We start from the raw sequence: 21,391 nt of genomic DNA on the forward strand, positions 1-21,391 counted from the left end.
TATAATTAATCGTCGTTTGGAAATTGTGATTTTTATTTTTAGGAAAAACTGTGCTTGTAGAAAAAGTATAGTGTGAAACACGTGCAGAAAGGTAATTTCTCTCTCGTTTGAATTGAGGCACTCGCTTGCGCTCGTACCGCAACTTTTCAAACTCGTGAGAAATTAGTACCTTTCTGCACTTGTTGCACAATATACTATTCCTTACAGTAAGGAAATGACATTTCCTTACAGTAAGGAAGTCCTGACTTTTTCTTCAAGAAATTTTGACAGGAATGTCAAAATTTCCTGGCGATTTGCGGAAAAAATATTTAATTTCCTGTATTTTATTCAGTAAGAATATTAGATTTTACTCTATCAAAGGCAAACAAAATGAATATATGTATGTACAGGGCGTGTTAAAAGAAATGGAACGGAATATTTTGAAAACTCGAAATTATTTGTCGACATCAAATGTCCATTAAGGTCTCTATTTTGCGTAGAGTGAAAATTATACGAATAGTTTTGCATGCAGTAAAATACTGGAAAATACTTGCTAAGTTGCTGTTATGTCCAAATTTGAATAAAATACATTTAGGACTTTACTTTCTGCAGACACTGTATTAAATATAACCTTGAAACAACGATACCATAACGATTTCCGCGGTACCCACAATAAAGATTTTCCACGGTGAACATCAATAAGTTTGATATTTCCTTCCGCCCACCACATTACAAGAAATATTCAACTCGGCTTCAAAGCGTTTGTTGAAACACACCGTTTGTGCGCCACTTGAAAACACGTGCTAATCTGGCGAACATGCTGCACGCGAGCGACTCGCACACCGAGTGGAGCGCATATGTATACATGCCCTTATAATACCAAGCATAAGTTAAACACTGCAATGACGGTTCCCATGTTTTAAATAAGATTTTTGCTGATTATGTATTCTGCTAAAATATTAGATAACACAAAAAATACAATTCACAACCATCATTTAATTTTTAACGATAAACAAAAGTCTAATATGATGAAAAGTTTGAAATTGATCGACTTTGTCGATAACAGTGTCATTAACAGATCTTTTAAATACCATGAATCATTTTCCAATGATTGTGTGGATTTAAGAAATACATACTAAACAATTTTTTACCTGTATAAAGGAGATTATAATTATGACACATTATGGTACTCCTTATATTTTTCAAATAATATGTAATATGTAATAATACTCTTGTAAACGCATAACTTTGATTTATTGGCTAAACCTACAATAGATACGTCACAAGAAATTAAAAATAATTAACATGTAATAAATTCACTGTTTTAATCAGATATATTATATTCCCTACTATTGCAATACAATATTAAAACGAATAAACGAAAACTTGTTGAGTAGTGCTGATTGATACAAAAGAGCAATAAAATGTTATTCATACAGATGGTGTAAAATATATCGCCGCTTATCTGGTCCGCTGGTAAAGTTATCAGCATTTAATTGCAAAGCGGTCTTCTTAGCTGGAAAATACTATAGTAAGCTGTTAGTGTTATTAAACAATCTGACCAAGCTAATACCAGATCCATAATTGGTTCGGTGTGCTTGTACAGCAAAAGTGGAATGAGCTTTAAGAGATCTAGGTGGAACATAAATCGTTAACTCTTGAGGGAGTTCAGGACAATCCATTAAGTTTTTAAAAAGTTTAAACAAACAGTAATCAGTTAACAAAAGCATACCTGTGTAAGAATGAGGAATGGAGAGCTTGAAAGAACAATGCATGAGGAACTTACGCTGAATTCTCTTAAGTATTTCAGTATGAGCCAAAGTGTAAAGTGACGAAATAACAGAACAGTACTCTAGATGTGACCTAACCAGAGAATTAAAGAGCAACTTCAATGTCTGCAAGTTATTAAAATCCGATGAGTGTCTTAACAAATCAAAGCTGTTTTAGTGCTTTAGTGGAGATATAAATAACGCTGAAATATAACAACAAGATCTTTATAACTAGATACTTTTTGTATACGAGTGTCGAGTAACCAATAAGAAAAATCAATTTTATGCAAAGTTTTGCAAAAAGATATCACTTTACATTTAGAGGGATTCAAATTTAATTTGTGATAAGAACAATAGTCCTGCAAACGTGTTAATGCATAATTGAACATACTCAGATAGCTTCTCAATTATTCAAAACAATTTAATATCATCCGCATAAATTAGAATTTCACCGTCTTAAATACATTGTACTACATTATTATTTATAAATAAAATGAGGAGTAAAGGTCACAAGTGAGGTGAGAACCCTGTGGCACAGAGCACAGGATAGAGCTAGATATTCATCAGACGTAGTACCTCTTAATTTCACCCTATAACAGCGATGAGAAAAATAAGAAACAAGCCAGTTTAGAACACTGCCGTTGATTCCTAATGAACATCATTTTTGCTGTAACAAACCATGATGCACCCTATCAAAGGCCTTAGTGAGATATATGTACAGATTGTGTCGATTTGGAAACCCAATAACTGAAGAAATATATTCAGTAAAAATTAACAGATTAGTTGCAGTGGGTCTTCCCCGATAAAAACCATGCTGTTTAGTAGTAATCACACCAGATAACTCCCAGCTCAAATGATCACACAAAATACTTTCAAAAATTTTAGGAATAGCAGAAGAGTAGCAATAGATCTATAATTCGAAATAAGTGATGGATCACCAGATTTTAACACATTGCGTGAGGGTGTCTGATCCTAAGATTTATATTCATAACTGACAAAAAAAATATATATTCAAAATGTCTATAGTCAATGGCATAGATACACGCCGTCTGCACATTGGAGAAGGCATCATGTGGCTCACATGTATGCTATCCGCTCGGAACGTGTTAATAGTGGATTTGTACAGCTTTTTACATGTGTGCTCTCAAATGCGTTTTTAAAAAAAAATTTCTGGTAAGCTGATTTAAACAAATTTCACATTTGAACGGTTTTTCTCCAGTGTGCACTCTCAATGTGTTTTAAAATTACTTGCCATCCTAAACTCTTTAAAACAAATTTTACACTTGTATAGTTTTTCTCCAGTGTGAACCTTAGTATGTATATTTAAAGATTTTTTATATGTGAACTGCTTAAAACAAATTTCACACTTGTAAGGTCTTTCCCCATTATGCACTCTCAAATGTGTTCTCAAATTACTTGTAGTACTAAACTGTGTTAAACAAATTTCACACTTGTATGGTTTTTCACCAGGTGAACTTTAGTATGTACATTTTTTTTAAACATCCTTTATTTATTACAATCTGTTTCTACAAATAAAAAACAATAACCAATAGGTTTATCACATTAACATAGGGGAAATCTAACCGGTGATGAAAATCCTTTGCGATACATTTCTGATACATAGAAATATCAAATATCTGAGATATAAATAACACTTTACAAAGACATATTTTACGAACATATAAAAACAAATAGTTAAAATACACACACATTTTTAATGTTATAGAATCTACGTTTCTGTAATTGCAGGTACAGAAAGGTCTAATGGGTCACAGCGTTTTAGTCTTCCCTCCTCGGTTGCTAAGTAGGTATTGGACAAGCGTATTTGGATGATTCAGTAGTCTATTTTTGCAGGTGCCATTGAGTGAGACAACGGTGTCTTTAATGTTTTGGACCTGAAGGTCTCGATGTATAACACAATTGGGCACATACCACGGTGCATTGGTAATATGTCTCAAGACTTTTGATTGGAAACGCTGAAGTTTCAGTAAATGGGAATTAGATGGTGTACTCCATATCTGAATACCGTAAGTCCAAACTGGCTTTAGAACAGATTTATACAATAATAATTTATTGTGTAGACTTAATTTGTATTTTTTGTTTATGACCAATACATTTTCCTGTATATTAATCCGAGTTGTAGTCGTTTTTCCAGATGTGCTTTCCCCAATTTAGTTGGCTGTCAAAATGTGTTCCTAAGTATTTAACATCACTTCTTGTGGGTATGATGGTATTGCTTATATGCAGAGATGGTACACTTTCCCGGCATAAAGTGAATATTATATGTGCAGATTTGCTGATATTTACTTCAACTCGCCACAGTTTTAACCATTTCTCTAAACTATTTAAATGAAGTTGTAAATTTTGGCACTCTGTAACTGGAACCGAGCTAGAGGCCATTATAACAGTATCGTCTGCGTAGGTAGCAATTGTGCTGTTTGCTCTTGTGGGAATATCTGCTGTGTAGACTAAGTATAAAGTTGGTCCCAATATACTGCACTGGGGTACTCCTGATAGAATTGGAGTTATGTTTGATACTGCTTCATTATGTCTAACCTGGAAGTATTGATTGGTAAGATAGGATCTCAGAAGTGTATACAGGATGGGCAAAATGAGTTTTTATTTTAGATAGCAGCTCATCATTCCATACCTTATCAAAATAATGTTTGTAAGACATCCAAAAATACTGCAGTGCAGTATTCTTTCTTTTCAATTACAACTCTTGCTACTTTGGCAACCCTATGTACCTGCTCAATTGTTCCATGTTGTTGCCTGACTCCAAATTCGTACTCCGGTGTCAACTTTTGTCTCTCGGTTATAGAATTCATTCCTTGAAGGAGTAACCTTTCAAATATCTTAATAATGGGAAGCAAACTGATTAGCAAGCTTTTTACGTGTGTACTCTCAAATGAGTTTTTAATGAATTTTTTCTGGTAAACTGTTTTAAACAAATTTCACATCTGTACGGTTTTTCTCCAGTGTGCACTCTCAAATGTGTTTTAAAATTACTTGCCACCCTAAACTCTTTATAACAAATGTTACACTTGTATGGTTTTTCTCCAGTGTGAACTTTAGTATGTATATTTAAAGATTTTTTATATGTGAACTGCTTAAAACAAATTTCACACTTATAAGGTTTTTCCCCATTATGCACTCTCAAATGGGCTCTCAAATTACTTGTAGTACTAAACTGTGTTAAACAAATTTCACACTTGTGCGGTTTTTCACCAGTGTGAACTTTAGTATGTATATTTAAAGATCTTTTGTAAGTGAACTGCTTAAAACAAATTTCACACTTATAAGGTTTTTCGCCAGTGTGTATTCTCAAATGAATCTTCAAGTTAGTTGCATCTTTATACTGTTTAAAACAAATTTCGCACTTGTAAGGTTTTTCCCCAGTATGCACTCTCATGTGTTCTACCAAATGACTTGAAGTTCTAAACTGTGTTAAACAAGTTTCACACTTATATGGTTTTTCTCCAGTATGAATTTTAGTATGTACATCTAAAGTGTTTTTTTGAGTGAACTGCTTAAAACAAATTTCACACTTGTAAGGTTTTTCCCTAGTATGCACTCTCAAATGTGCTTTCAAATTACTTGCAATACTAAACTGTGTTAAACAAAGTTCACACTTGTATGGTTTTTCTTGAGTGTGTATTCGCCGATGAACTTTCAAGTGACTTGATTCTTTAAACTGTTTAAAACAAAATTCACATTTGTACGGTCTTTCTCCAGTGTGCTCTCTCAAATGCCCTTTCAAATCATTCCTAGTAATAAACCGCTCTGAACAAGTTTCACATTTGTGCTTGAATTTATCACGAGTATGCACTCTCTTATGTTTTCTCAAATTACCTGCTTCAGTAAACTGTTTAAAACAAATTTCACACTTGTATGGTTTTTCTCCAGTATGTATCCGCAAGTGTTTTTTCAAGTGTTGTATTTGAGAAAACTCCTTAAAACAAATTTCACACTTGTAAGGTTTTTCCCCGGTATGCACTCTCATATGTGTTTTCAAATTAGTTGCAGTATTAAATTGTGTTAAACAAATTTCACACTTGTATGGTTTTTCTTCAGTGTGTATTCTCAAATGTCTTTTCAAATTACCAGCGTCACTAAACTGTCTAAAACAAATTTCACACTTGTGAGGTTTTTCTCCGGTATGTACCAGCAAGTGTTGTTTCAAGTGTGGCATTTGAGAAAATTGTTTAAAACAAATTTCACACTTATAAGGTTTTTCTCCGGTGTGAATTTTCATATGGTGAGGTAAAGAATCTTTTCGAGAAAACTGCTTGAGACAAATTTCACATTGGTAAAGTAGTTGCCCAGTTCCAACTTTCATATTTGTATTTGAGATTTTTCCTTCAGCATGTGGACCTGTATATTTTCCTTTATGGGATGAAAGTAACGTTTCCACAATGTTCATTTTGTTCTCCTCCTTAGGGGTCTCGGGGCAACCTAAAATATAAATAAATTATAAACATTTTACTAGAACTGAAAAATTATTGAAATTAGTGTCAATAACGGATCAAATAATCAGGTACGCAAATACCAAACGGGCGACGCTTGGGAGAATATTCCAACGATGCATCTCAGATGATCGATCTGAATCGTTATCATTTTTGTACTCTAATACAGGATATGGTATAAAACAAAAAGAAAATAAACGGTTTCGTTTTGATTCAAATCGGATCCCTTGCCATCCCCGACACGTGTTTCTAGGTTTACCCCTTATCAAGGAGGCTTTGCAAGAAGACCGATCTGAATCAAAACGCCCGTCTGCTCGGTATAAATAATGAAATATTTATACCCGAGTATGGTTAGAACGACCTCTAACGAGGAACGATGAAATGAGTGTCGACAACAAATCAAGTAATCTGTTAACCCGGGTACGCAAATACCAAACGGGCGACGCTTAGGAAAATGTTTCAACAATGCATCTCAGATTACTCATCTGAATCGTTATCATTTTTGTAAGGGAGAGCAGGGTAAAGTGGAATAACTAAACTTTGAAATTAAATTAATTTTACATTTTTCGAAATAAGATTTTGTAAAAAACATATTTTATTTACGCAACGTTTAAGATCATTATCTCGAAATATAAATTAAATTAAGTAAGTAAATTTTTTGTTATATGAGGGTTTGTCAGGCATTGTCTTTTTTCCACTTTGCCCCGCACGGTTGGGTAAAGTGAAATAGTCGATGGAGTAATGTGAGATGTAACTAGTTATATAAAAAGTCTTTAAAATGAAAATGTAATTAAGGAAAATAACACAAAAGTATCTATTCTAATATTAGTTGCAAATGATCATTTAAAAATAATAAAAACATTTGATAATTGATGAGAACGACTACAATTTCACTTTTTAAAATAACACTGTCGTCAGATATATCTGGAAAAACAAATGAGTCCTGGTGGTTTCTGTAGTTTCTCAGGTAAGTTATGTCATATGCTTCTTCCTAATTTTGCCAACAAATTTCATGACTGTTCCTTTTCTTATCTCTGTTAAAGTTACCACGACATAATCATCTTTTTCAATATTCTTCTGTATTAAAGTAAATTCCTTATCTTTTTGACGAAGTAACTCTGTTGTTTCGAGTTCATCCTCTAGTGAAATAAGATCTTCTGAATCTGAATCCTGGCATATATTCGTGGACACTTCCGAAGAGCTTTCAGATTCCATCGATGTTTTTCGGGACTTCATTTTTTTAGCTTTACGTTTAAGATTTTCTTGGCTCAAATTTCGTTTAACATTTTTTACGGCTTTTGTATTTTTTTTTCCAAACTCTGCTTTAGCTCTAACAAATACGGGGAAGATGTTATAATAGCAGTTTTACCATGCCTACGTTTTCCACCCTTTTTTGTCAGTTTTGGTGTTGCTTTTGGCAATGGAAGAATATCACTTGGAAATCGTAATTCTTTTAAAGGAGATGTGTGCGAGTTCGGAAGTGTTCTTTACATTATAAAATGAACGACAAGAAATTGTTAAATCACTCTTGCTCGGAGTTGTCTGGTCGTTTTCATTATTGTTGCCTGCTGAAGTTTCAATATTAGGTTCAACTGTTTCTTTAGTTACCTGATTGTTTGAATCACGAGAAGCCGAAGATTCACAACTCATTGGCTCAGGTTGAACAGAAGCTATTGCTGGCAAATGATCTGGGGTTTTTTCAAAAATATTTTCTCGTTCTGTTATTTGTGACGGTGCAAAATATATGTCTGAAAATTTGGTATTATCGTATGGGACAATACCTGCTGACTTAAAACCATTTTCTGCATTTGAGAGTGTGGCTGCCCTTGCACAAGCTTTACCAAATATTTGGATTACATCTTGTAATTCAATAAGTTTATTCGATTTGTTTCTCTGCCAGTTTCTAACCTCTCGAGTATAATAATTGCTTAAAGGATACATGAAACTTACGTCAAGTGGCTGTAGCTTGTGTGACGTATGTGGAGGAATTACTAAAATGTGAACATGGTGTTGTCTTGCTGTTTCAATTAAAGCCAAATTTTTTACGTGTGTTGAGTGCCCATCTAATATTAGGAGTACATGATCATTTTCAGTTGGATGTGTGTGTTTCAGAAAATGGGAGAACCAGATATTGCTCATAATTTCTGTCTGCATCCATCCAAATTTATGAAAGTCACAATACTTCCTAGAGGCAAATTTACCTCGTAAATAGGATTTCTTCTCTGACGAGGAATAATAAGAAGAGTGGAACGTAATGACCTGCAGCACTAACACAAATTTCGGCTGTAATTAGAGTGCCTCTCTCACCAGATGTCAAGTTTCCCACCTGCTTTTTACCCTTTACGGATATAATTTTTGTTTACTTATTTGGGACAGTAGTTATACCAGTTTCATCACAGTTGTAGGTTCTGCTGGCAGAAAATGCATATTTATCTTGAAGTTCAGCCAATAGAGCAAAAAATGTGTCGACAGAAACTTTATTAAAGCCAGAAGCTCTAGCTGCTGATGTGTTTTCTGGTGTTCTCAATGTCAGTTGGGGATGCCTTTTTAAAAATAGGTACAACCAGTCTTTACCAGCTAAACAGTTTTGTTTATGAAAGTTGTTTGGAATTTTATTAATTTCTGCATACTGAAAAGCTAAACTTCTTAGTTCTAAATAAGAAATTGGAAATTGGAAAAGACTGCAAAACTTGTACACACTTCTAAATAGGTCAAAACGGCAAACAGGTGTATGTTCTCAAAAAACTTTTGATAGTGTGTAAAAAATATTTTATTATCAGCTAAGTACTTTCGACACATAACGTGCCATCATCACAGCTTCCTAAAAGGACATATTTAAGATAAGATTTTCTTATATAAAAAATGAGTGAAAAACTTACGTCCTCTTATAAAACCTTCATAGAAGAGCAATTGCTAAACGACACAATAAAAAACATGGATACTGGGCAAAAGCCACAGATATAGGGTATAATAACCATTTAAAGTGAATAAAATCACATCTAAATTCTTTTATTAATTAATAAGACAACATGGCTGAGTCAAACCATTTTGAGCCCACGTGAACAGCAGATCAGATGAGGAAGACTGTCATTTATTAAGAAGGAACTACAATCTTATGCGACCTCTATGATCATAAATATTAATTAAAAATTGAAAATGACTAAAAAGCCATGTACAGGTTAAATGAATTTAAAGTTAAGATACTAAATTTTAAAGTTAAATTTTCAAAAAATTTCTATTATTAACATTGAAGTGAAATGTTGACGTGTATATTAAAAGTTATCAAAATTCTTCCAAAAACAAAACTGTTATAGTTTGACCAAGTGTAGAAGAAGTTAGATGAAATCATACCTAGGAGAAATATCATTTGACAAGCTCAGAGTTCGAAAGCTGTTATTAAAAATTAAAAATCTTATTGATTAATTCAGACAAATAACAAATATTTACTTGTTTACAAATATGTAAACAATGAACGAAAACTCAAGAATACCTAAAAGTAATGTTCAAAAAACTTTCATAAATTGTTGGGTATACTGTATACTAAACCAGAATTACTAAAGAAATTTCTTAAAAATAGGATCAAATTTACAATTTAATTGAATCTGGGTGTTAACCAAAGCATACCCCCACCTAGCAATGTAACAGGGGTATTCAAGGTCAACGCACGTTTGCTAGTTCGCTCCCTAGCACGGGATGGCACTACTAGTCTAATATCTGCAGGTTTCTGCACGTTGTTCCTTGTCACTTTATGTCATTAGTCATTGTCATTATTTATTATTATTATTGTTTGTCATATTTGTTGACTTCCTTTTCCTTCGATTCTTGAGAAGAGTAGGACGCCTTCGACGCCATATTTTGGTTTGATATATTTTTTTGTAAACAGTGCAATTTGTGGACAATTATGGAATCTGAAATAACGATGACTACAAGAACCATACAAAAAAGAAGATGTTGTGTACCTGATTGTATGGATAACAGAAGCAAACAGTACCGTTTTCCTAGCCCAAAAAGTTATTTGGATTTGTTTACAAGATGGGTCAATGTGGTAAAGAATCCTAAATTCGAGAATGCCACGACAGAAACTATTTATAATAATTACCGTGTATGCGCTAGACACTTTAGAAAGAATGATCTCGTTGAAGTAGGACATCGAGTTGTTAAAAGAACAGCCGTCCCAAGTTTGTTTTTACCACAACAACCAGGTAAGAACTATATTAGATATATAGCAAATTTCCACATTATATTATGTCTTTTTCGGCACTACAGCCCAAATTGGGCCTGGACCTCCTTTATTTTTTGCCTCCACCCTTGCTTGTCTGTGGCTGCTCTTCTCCATACACAGACTCCTAAAAGGGCTTGTGCGTCGCTGTTTACTGTGTCTTCCCAGTACTTACTTGGCTTTCCAACCAGTCTCTTTTCCTGCATTCTAGTATTCAGTGCTCTTTTTGGCAGCCGACCCTCTCCCATTCTTATCACATGTCCGACCAATTGCAATCTTTGTATTCTAATGAAGTCTGAGAGGGGTGCTTCCTTATAAAGTTCGTTGTTGTATCGACTTCTGAAGATTCTGTTTTCCCTCACAGGTTCTAGTATTCTCCTCAGTACTTTCCTTTCTAATGTTTCGAGTTTGTTTTTGGATGTTTCTTTCAGCACCCAGGCTTCACTGCCATAGCATGTTATTGGTTGAATTAAAGTTTTATAGATTCTCATCTTTGTATTTCGGTGAACATTTTTAGACCGAAATATATGGGAGAGGGCAAAATAAGCTCTGTTTGCCTGCGTTATTCTCTTCCATATTTCTCCTTCTTCTCATTATATTATGTACAAAATCTAAATCTTTTCTTCCCCCTATTGTAGCGATTAATTGTTGATAATACTGGGTGGACCAAAAGTCAGTTAACCGTTTTGTATATTAATAAAAGCAAAAATAACTGAAGTAAAAAAAAACGTTTATTGTAAATAAGTAGGTACAAAAAAGTGCATGCTTTACATTTTATGATCAAAATGTAAACCACCTTCATCAAACATTTTTGGCAACGCTTATACACAGTGAAACAAGTCTTTCTACAGACTTACAAGTTCGCAGGGAGAACTTCAAATTGGCAAAAACTTTTTCCTTAACCTTTTCACTGCTGCTAGTTATAAAAGTAAGGTCTCTAGTATGGGTGTTTCATGTCTGTGCTGATCAACCTGGTTATGACTGTTAATTTGTTGGTCTTAGATTCTTGAAATGTATGAGTTTTTAAATGTATTGTAAATTTAGATATAACATGCCTAACTCTCTTCTATGGGCAACATACAATACGCAAACAATATCTGATTCATGCGGTTGTTGCAGTGAATGCTGAAAAGGCTACGTATATTTAGCCGGTTTCCGTTGTACAGCCTGAAATTATTTTATGTATACCGGGTGGTGAATCGGAAAACGGGCCATAGGAAACTCAATGTAAAATTCTAAACTGTTGAATTCCTGCTTCCCTAATTATGTTACATCAAAAGTCATGAGAAGTTATTTGTAGAGGATTGAAATCTGTATTAAAAACAGAAGTTACAATTGTTCTACGATTTAAACACATTCCAAAATTTTGAAAAATATAATGTATTTACCGCAGTAGGTATGTGTGGGTATGTTAGGCCACACGTTACTATTTAACTGACAGTGAGCACATTATTGACTGAAGAAAATATCTTTATTATTAATATTTTCTCCTTAACTAAGGGTATCTTATCAACTTTATTGTGTTTTAAACAAAAAATGATAAAATAATTAAAAAAATTGACAGTTCTAATTGTTAATATAATAAATTCATTGTCAACAAATGCAATCTTATACACATTATTGTATTGTGTGTGGCCTAGCTTTGGCGTATTACTCTGAAAATTGTATTATATTTTTACAAAATTTTGAATAATTATTGTTCATAGAACAATATTAACAGTTGTTTTCAATAGAGAATTCAATTCTCTACAAATAGTTTCTGATGACTTTTGATGTAAAATAATTAGGGAAGCAGGAATTTAACAGCTTAGAATTTTACATTGAGTTTCCTATGGCCCGCTTTCCAATTCACCACCCGGTATATCCGGTTCCCATAGTGAAAAGGTTAATTAAGTACTCCCCACAAGGCAAAATCACAGGATGTCAAATCTGGCGTACACTCAGGCTATCCAATTGTATCTCTTGTCCCTATCCAATCACTGAACTGGTCATTTAGAAACTCACAAACTTGCAATCCGTAATGAGGCGGAGCACCATCTTGCTGAACAGGTCGAATACCTTGTAACTCTGGATTATTTATTTATTTATTTTTATCATGCTCTGTGAAGGGCAAGGCCCTTCACAGAGCATGATATATTTTCTTTTGATAGCGTTAACTGACTTTTGGTCCACTCAGTATATTAAAACATTTTGGAAATATCCTGTATGTAAGCCATGGTGTATTAAAGTTTAATAAGTATATTTATATTTTAGATTACTTAAACTTAAACGAAGCTGGGCTAGAAGAGACTCCATCTAAAAGGAGGGCAGTTGATGTTTATGGTAATATACAATATGTCTCTCATTCTAAATTATATTAATATTCCATTATTGTAGATTTAGATATGCCGTCTACTTCAGGGCACTTATTTGCTAGTGGTGCTAATGAAGATAAAAACACAGAACACCGAACATGTACTCCTTCTGTTGAATTGGGCAAAGGTGAGTAGCTGATATTGAATGTTAGGCTATTATTTATTTTTCCTTTACTTTTTGTGTATAATTGAAGTGTTTTTTTGAAAAACAACACATGTCCATTTTTCGCAAATTCGACTTTATGTATTGTTCTCATAGAATAGTAGTTTCTTTATCTGTCTCACACATCACATTCAGTTGTTTAAAAATCTCATATGTAGGAGTAAACTAAATAGAACATTAAGATAGTTTTAGAAAAAACATGTCCATAAGGTTTGTTGTAAAAGCAACACTTGTTTTTTAGTCAACGGTGATCGTTAAGGATCAGTCTAGATTAATGTGTATTTTTTTCATTTTGTTGGGGCGTTTTTATTGCAGTAAAAAATTAGTAATTTTAAAGTGAAGTATCTATGTTTGTAAGTTTATTGTGTAAAAATTAGGTAAAAGTAGTTCAAAATAAAACAAATTTACAGATTCTAAAATCAAAAACCAAAGATTCTAAAAAATATTTCATTGTTAATGGACCAATCTTTGACCTAATAATTTCAAAATTATGTACAGTGGAATTATGATAAGTCAGATTAATTGGAACCGCAGCCGATCCAGATTATCGAAAATCCCGGTTAGCGGGAGAATATTGTAAAAATTAATAAAATACAGTATTACTTACAGATAAACTCCATTATAACTGCAAAAACATGAAACACATATGCACAGTACATCTAAATTACGTACAGTTGTATACAGTATTGTTAATTTCTTGGTAAAAAACTGAAGATACATACACATTACCACTCAAATATATTGAGTTTTTATTGTTGAAATGTTTGTCGGATGAAAGTTGATCCAGGTTAGCCGAACTTACAGGTTATTAGAGGCCGACTTATTTTGATTCCACTGTATTATAAAATTAGACCTACATAGCTTACTGTTTGAATTATTTGTAGGTGGACGTTCAAGCACTATCTTAAAAAGCATCAACGTAACCAGCCAGCAATACCTAACACCAAAGAAGAGGAAAATGTATAGAAAGTTCATTGAGTCAACTAATAAAATCCGTAGATTATCATATAAAGTGACTAGTTACCAAAAAAAAGTAGAAGCTGCTGAACTCGTCTACAAAAATGGACAATTTAATAAGATGGTAGAAAGTGTAAACCCCTTAACATATAAATTCATTCTATCACAAATACGCACCCAAAAACAAAAGTCAAAGGGTAGAAAGTTTACTATTGACGAAAAGATTTTGGCATTGACCTTATTTAAATGCAGTGGCAAAGGTTAAAGGCTTCTGTCAAAAATTTTTTCTTTGCCTTCGAGAAGAACATTAACAAATTTATTAAATAGAATTCCGATGAATCCTGGCATAAACGAGTTAATGTTTAATACATTAAAACGTAGTATTCAGAAAATGACTCGTAAGGACAGGAATTGTATATTAATATTTGATGAAATGTTCTTATCGACAGGCATTCAATATAAACAAAAGGATGATTTGATAGAAGGCCTGGAAGATTATGGTACCGAGAGGTGTCCCAATTTTGCGAACTATATGAATGTTTTTATGATTAAGGGGATTTACAGGCAGTGGAAGCAGCCAATATATTTCACATTCAGTGATGGAGCTACAAAAACTGTTAAGCTAAAGTCGTTCATCACTAGAATTATTGAAGAACTTCAACAAATTGGCTTAACAGTTGTAGCAACTGTGTGTGATCAAGGTGGACCAAATCAAGCTGCTGTTAATTGTCTACTACAGGAGTCACGGGCAGTTTTCTACAGAAAAGGGGAAGACTATAAATATTTTGGCTTTCTGGTAAACAATCAAGAAATAGTCCCTTTATATGATACTCCACATTTATTTAAAGGCTTAAGGAACAATCTTTTAAGCAAACATCTACATTTTGAATTCAATGGCAAGGGGGGTATTGCTAAATGGGAACACGTTGAGCAGTTTTACAATTTAGATGCTCTGGAACCTATCCGCATTTGCCCTAAACTAACAGATGAACATGTTTTAAGAGAAAAAATTAAGAAAATGAAAGTTAAGAACTGCACACAGGTATTTAGTCATCAAGTTGGCAGTTTAATGGTGAAACTTGTTGAGTGGAGTAAGTTATATCATATTAATTTTATCTCTTTATTTATATATATTTTGTTTTAGAATCTGAAGTAAACCTTGCCCCAGAAGCTGCAGATACAGGCAACTTAATTTTATTTTTGGATGAATTATTTGATTCCCTTAATTCAAGCCAGAAAACAGCTCCCTCCAGCAAACCCTTAAAAGGTGGTCTTACTTTAACATCACAGCATGAATTATTCTGGAAAAATTCTTTAAGTATCTTGAGGAAAATGAAATTTTTTGATGAAAAGAAAAATAAATTTGTTAGTGTACCTTCATTAACAAATTTAATATCCACCATTCGTGGATTTTTATATTTAAAATCAAAATTGTTAAAGAAGGACTCTAACTATTTATTATTAAGGGTATTTCAGCAAGATGCCTTAGAGAATTTTTTTGGACTAATGAGGAGTTACAGACATACAAGTAACTCAACAAATGTATCTAATGCTGTAACCACCTTCAAGGCATTATTAGTGAATAATTTCATGTCATACCATTCACCATACACAAAGTGCGAACAAGATCTCAGTGAGGGAGCTGTAGATAATTTAAGAGTTTTCTTAACTGGCGAAGAATTACCAGGTTGTAGACCTTTGGCACCCGAAGTTGACATTGAAATTCCATTATCTCTTTCTAATATACAGAGAACTCGGGTGGGAAGGTCTACTGTAACCTATGTTGCAGGTTATATCGCCAAAAAAGTTTTAAGAAAGGTTTTATGCACACATTGTAAAGCGAACATATTATGTAGAGGAAAGAATGTCGATACAGACTTTATTACAGCAAGAAAGTATAATATGTCTAGTTTGACAGTTCCTGGAAATTATTTAACTTATATTGTATCTGAGTCGTTAGCTGCATTAATGTTTTTAATCCCAAGGATATGCCATATGCAACCATTAAGTAAATTGTTATGTACAGAACTGATGAGACATTTAAATTTTAGACCCTTTAATTGTAAGGATCATGGAGAGACTGGTTTGAACATATGCAAATTTATTATTAGACTTGCTTTATATATGTGGTGTAAGGCAATAAATTCAATAGCAAATGGCAAAGATACAAAATTTCTTAAGTTTATAAAGAAAAATCCACAATCTGTAAGAGATCCAATGAAGATAAAGGCGCATAATAAGTATGAAAATAGAAGAAAATTAAACTTGAAGTACAGATCAAAAATTTAAAAGTTTAACATATCGGTGGCTTAGTATGAATTCTACATAAACACAACATCCTTACTTAAAAAAAAAATCAATCATTTTTTGACCAAAACTTCAAAATTAATGTGTACATTGTCATAGGTGGTTAAAACTCTCTCCTGTAAACTGAGATACGAGGTTTTCAAACTAAGCCATTTATATCTAGACTACTTTCTTCAGAAAATAGTTCTTCTTTTTCTTTTTAATCTGGCGAGACTTATTGCTCTCGTGCCTTCCTCGTAAGGACTTTGTACCATATCTTGTTTCTTTTCTTAACCTCTGATAAGTTCTGTGGCCTTGACGAAGGCCAACAGTTTATTATCTCTTGTGGTTCAAACCTCAGTTGACCAGTGAATTATTACCTTACATCACTTAGCACAGTGCAATGGTATAGTATGTGTATGGTCTTGTGGCTCTCCATTTATTTTGATGATTCCTTATCAGCAATTTCTGAACCTTCAACTCTAATAAGTTCTGTGGCCTCAATGAAGTTTGTTGTCTTTTTAGTTCTCTGCAGTTCCTCGTCAGTTTTGATCTACAACCAGACCTACAATGGAATAGTCACTTAGCCCTGTTGGTTACATTGTTAATATAAGTGTTCCAATTGAGTTTGGAATCTGGGGTTAACCCTAGATACTTGACATCATTGGTTCTTTCCAGTGCCTCTCCAAATTAATTTCAACTTACTCAGTCCAGTAAGCTTCCTCTTATTTGTAAAGGCTACCAATTTAGTTTTGAAAGGGTACACACAGAGGTTCTTTTTCAGACACCAGTTCTCTATGTAATGAATGGCATATCGCATCTGATCTGTAACAGTGCTGGAAAACTTTCCCGTGGTCATTATTACAATATCTAGTTAAATAATTTCCAGATACATCTACTGGTAAAGTATTGTATATTTAAGGTACAAATTGAGGTGTCCTTTCATTTACGCAACTTATTGCTTGGTGTAGTAAAATACCTTTTGCAAAATTAGGCTTTTATGTGCATAAAACTTTTCCAATTTTGGTTCAAGACTATGTAGTAGTAGTAATCTTTCAAAAATTGTACATACATAATATATACAAAGACATACACATGTACACAGAGCGACATACACGCCAAAAAGAAAAAAAATTACAGAAATCCTGTTACATATTTGAATTCATAAAATTTATTAACTTATAATATGGTCTATCTGCAATAGTAATCTATGTACAGCCTTTTTATACCGAGTCAAATTTGTCATCACTGTAATGTCGTGGGGCAATTTATTGAAGAATCTCATACAAGAATATTAATTTGGCACCTTTTTCTGTCACAGTCAATCTGTGAATGGAATATATATAAGTACTTAATCTCCCTATTGTTATAACAGTGTGTAGGTTGATTCATTTCTAATAGATGTTTATTTCTGAAAAGGAATAGTAGTTTTAAATGTGTTAAAAGTGTTTAAAATGAGACACTAAGTGTTTCTGAAAGTAGTTGCAGAAATATAAGTAGTTATTAAAAACAAATAAACCGTCCTTATTTATCATAATATGGGTAACATATTCATAAATACAAACAAGGAAATAATATTATTATAATATATAATAATATGTGTTATATCTCATGTCATTTTTAGGGAGAATGTGACTTATACTATTTGACTTCTGAGGCATCCATATATTGCAGGTACTGTTAACATATTGTTAGTTTTGAAGATTCCTCTACAAGATGCTCTAAATCTCATTTTTTTTAATAATTCTGAGCGCTCATTTCTGACATAAAAATATTTTATCAAGTTCATTGCTTCCACCATAAAATATTGCCCCATAACGCACCAAAGATTCAAAGTTTGAAAAATAAACTGTTTTTAGGTCAGCTTAATTCAAATATTGTGATAATACCCTTAAAAGTATAGCACACTGAATTCAACCTTTTACTGAGCTGTTTGTTGTATGTGATTTTTCCATGTCAAAGTTGCATCAATTGTCATGCCTAAAAATGTAGTTTTAGTCATAATCTCAATGTATCATCTAACATCAGATCATTTGGATATTCCATGTTTGATCTGGTTTTTCTAAACATTAAACAGTTTTTTGTTTATTAATAATTAGTCCTTCACTGCAGAACCACTTTACCATGTCTCCATAAATATCAACAGATTCATTTAATAGAATCTCCAAATGATCTGCTGTTACTAGGATAGTATCATCAGCATAATTAATTGGAGTACAATTATTGTTGCTATTAAGACACAAAGGCAGATCGTTTATGTACAAAATGAAAATTATCGGCCCTATTATGCTGCCCTGAGGAATGCCTAATTTTATAGGTAATTTCTAATTTAATATTCATATTATCCTTTGTTATAATTACCCTTTGTGATCTTCCTGATAAGAATGATTTGAACCACTTATTGAGTTACACCATTTATACCATATAGCATATAAGCTTAGTTTTATCAGTAATAGATCATGGTTTACACAATCATAAAATATGCTGTCTGCGTCCCTTTGCCTTTAAGATATGCATGTTGACTATTATTGAATACTCTTTGTTGTAACATATATTCCATCAACCTGTTGCTTATACAGTTTTCAAATATTTTCAAAAAACTTGACAACAAGCTAATTGGCAGATAATTCTCGATCTGTGTCATACTTCCTTTCTTGTGTAAAGGTCTAATTACTGCTAATAGTATATCAGGGAACACACCTGATTTAAAATTAGTATTTGCTGCATATTATGTTAATAATATGGCAATCTCATTTACACATCTTATAATGACTGATGTTGAAATTGCATAACCACTATTTTCTTTATTTTTCAAACCTTTTATAGTTAAAACAATTTCTTCCTGAGTTACAGGCCATACATACATAGATCTATTCACTTGTTCTATATATGATTCATAAGGGGCTGTGGATTATCATCAGGTACTTGATTCGGTTTTTGAACAGGTAAATTTTCTGTCTCATCTAGTATTGATTCAGTAGTGGAATTCTTTAGTGTATTATTTGGATCTTCATCATTATCGTGATTCAATAATTTTATGTCACCTCGAGGAGCTAAAAGCTTCGTTACAACTGTACTTTTCTTTCTGTTTAAATACTGTATTTAGCCTTCTAAAAGGTCAACCTCTTCAACTGAAACTAAAGGATCAACCTTACTTCTTTGTACAAGTTTACTTAGCAATACTTTGAATTTTTAAGCCATGAAGGAATAGAAATTCCGCTAATCGATCTTCATTGGTAAGTAAACAAACATTCATGGGGTGTACAATTGGTTGCTGTACATAGTAAACTTCGTATAGAGTGCATCCGGTAAAAGCAGTTTCCCATATAGTGATGTCTAAATTTTTGGTTTTCAATGCTAGATTCACTGATTTTCATATAACTCCATTGTATCTTTCAACTTAACCATTTCGTTCAGGGTGTCATGGTGTTGTTCTACTTGAAGATATTCCGAGTGTAGAAAGTAGTCCCTTTACTACCCTGTAAAGGTCCATTGGGTTAGTGCCATATACGGTCAGACTTGGTCTGCAGTCTCCATATATTGCTAGTCTCTTGCGGTCCAGAGCCTCGCAACTGCACAATAAATGTCTGACTGTCTCGGTCTCTCTAATGCATAGTCTGTAACTGAGATCTTCGTTATATAGTCCTATCGTGTGTAATTGTCCTTTTACTGGAAAGTGTCCACGTGAAAAACCTGTAATGATTTTGAGCTGATTCCTGTTCATTTTGAACAGTTCTTCAGCTCTTTTTGCGCATGCGTGCTTTTGTGTGAGAATTTCTTCGCAGTATTCTTTGTGCTGTCTTCATATCCAGCCTCTTAATCAGTCTCTGATTGTGCTTTTGGGCACTCCCATTGCCGGTTCTGGACCAAAGTATTTTGTTGCTGGTCCTCGTCTAGCAAGTTGGTCAGCTTTCTCGTTACCAGCGATCCCTTGACGCCCAGGCACCCAAATGAGTTTTACCTCATTATGTTCCGCATATATATACAAGCTTTGAGGTTATCCTTGAGTTCTTTAAAGCCCTCAAGGCCGCTTGGTTGTCTAAACAGATATTGATTCTCTTATTAGTATAAGTCCCCAATTTGTTTATCCGTGCACAGGGCAGGATTGCATATACCTCTGCCTGAAATACAGAGATATATTCTCCTAGTGAGATGGAACCGTTACATTTTCTATCCTCACTATATACTCCTGATACCGAACCATACTCTGTCTTGGGCCATCTGTATGGGTGATTCGCCAAAATAGACGGCAATTTCGAGGTAGAGAAATTTAAATTAAAACATGGTTTAGAATTAGTTCATTTTTAAATATTTTTTATAACACGGAGCTATTCAACTTACCCATTATACCAGCAGAGATCATTTTGAAATATATTCCGAAAAACGGAAATGTGACTTTGGAGTTGAAGAAGTGTCCACGGTGTTGAGTAATTCTCTGTTAATTGAAATTTATGATCGTAACAATCAAACAAAATTGGTATGTAATAAAACTATACAGAACACGTCCATTTTGATATAAACTACTACTGAAAAACATGAAAAATGGGTAAAATATCAATTGTGTCAGAGTTGTTTTAAACCGGCCTTCGTGTTGACAAAACTTTAAACTTCAAAAATATCATCTGCTTTTGAACACAATCTTGGCATTTCCTTTCTATACATTCTTCTGTCTTTTCTCTGCAACATAATTTGTTATCCGCTTCCACACATGAGCTCCATGTTTTCACATAATGTGCCTACATAGACAGATGTCTCTTTTATCAACATTAGAGAAGACTACCCAAAATGGTATATTCTTACAGAAATAAGCATAGCTGCATAAAATATTACTTTCTTTCATTTTTCCGTCGTATCCAGTGTATACGAGCCATTTTCTACAAAAAGAAGATAATATTACCAAACCGACCGAAACATTTTGAGAGCTTACCCAGTAACCCTTTTCCTATATCAGACTAAATTTAAATTGTATTTTTTTAGTTTAAGAATTATCACTCACACACTTTCAACAACTCTGAGGCGCATTCGTCAACTCCTAGGCACGACTGGGCTTCGGAGTTGATTGCTTCGGTGTTGATGATTTCATACATTTTTAATTCTACTTTCTACAAATATTAAAACTAATTCTGCTATATTCATCGTGTGTCAAAAAACCCTTATAGCGCATACTTCAAGCGTTCCTCTCTTGCCAAGCTGCCTGT

General features: G+C 33.3%; 1 protein-coding gene across 1 annotated transcript in view; it reads right to left on the bottom strand.

Annotated features, from left to right (window-relative positions):
* Positions 1–3,237: 3,237 nt before the first annotated feature.
* Positions 3,238–21,391, bottom strand: part of LOC126886641 (zinc finger protein 227-like) — an 82,998-nt gene continuing 64,844 nt past the window's right edge. The window contains exon 2 of the mRNA XM_050653632.1: positions 3,238–6,203. Coding sequence (XP_050509589.1) covers positions 4,639–6,203 — 1,565 coding nt within the window. The 3' untranslated portion in view covers positions 3,238–4,638. The remainder of the gene's footprint in view (positions 6,204–21,391) is intronic.

Source organism: Diabrotica virgifera, chromosome 6, assembly GCF_917563875.1.
Source record: "Diabrotica virgifera virgifera chromosome 6, PGI_DIABVI_V3a".
Taxonomy (NCBI): domain Eukaryota; kingdom Metazoa; phylum Arthropoda; class Insecta; order Coleoptera; family Chrysomelidae; genus Diabrotica; species Diabrotica virgifera.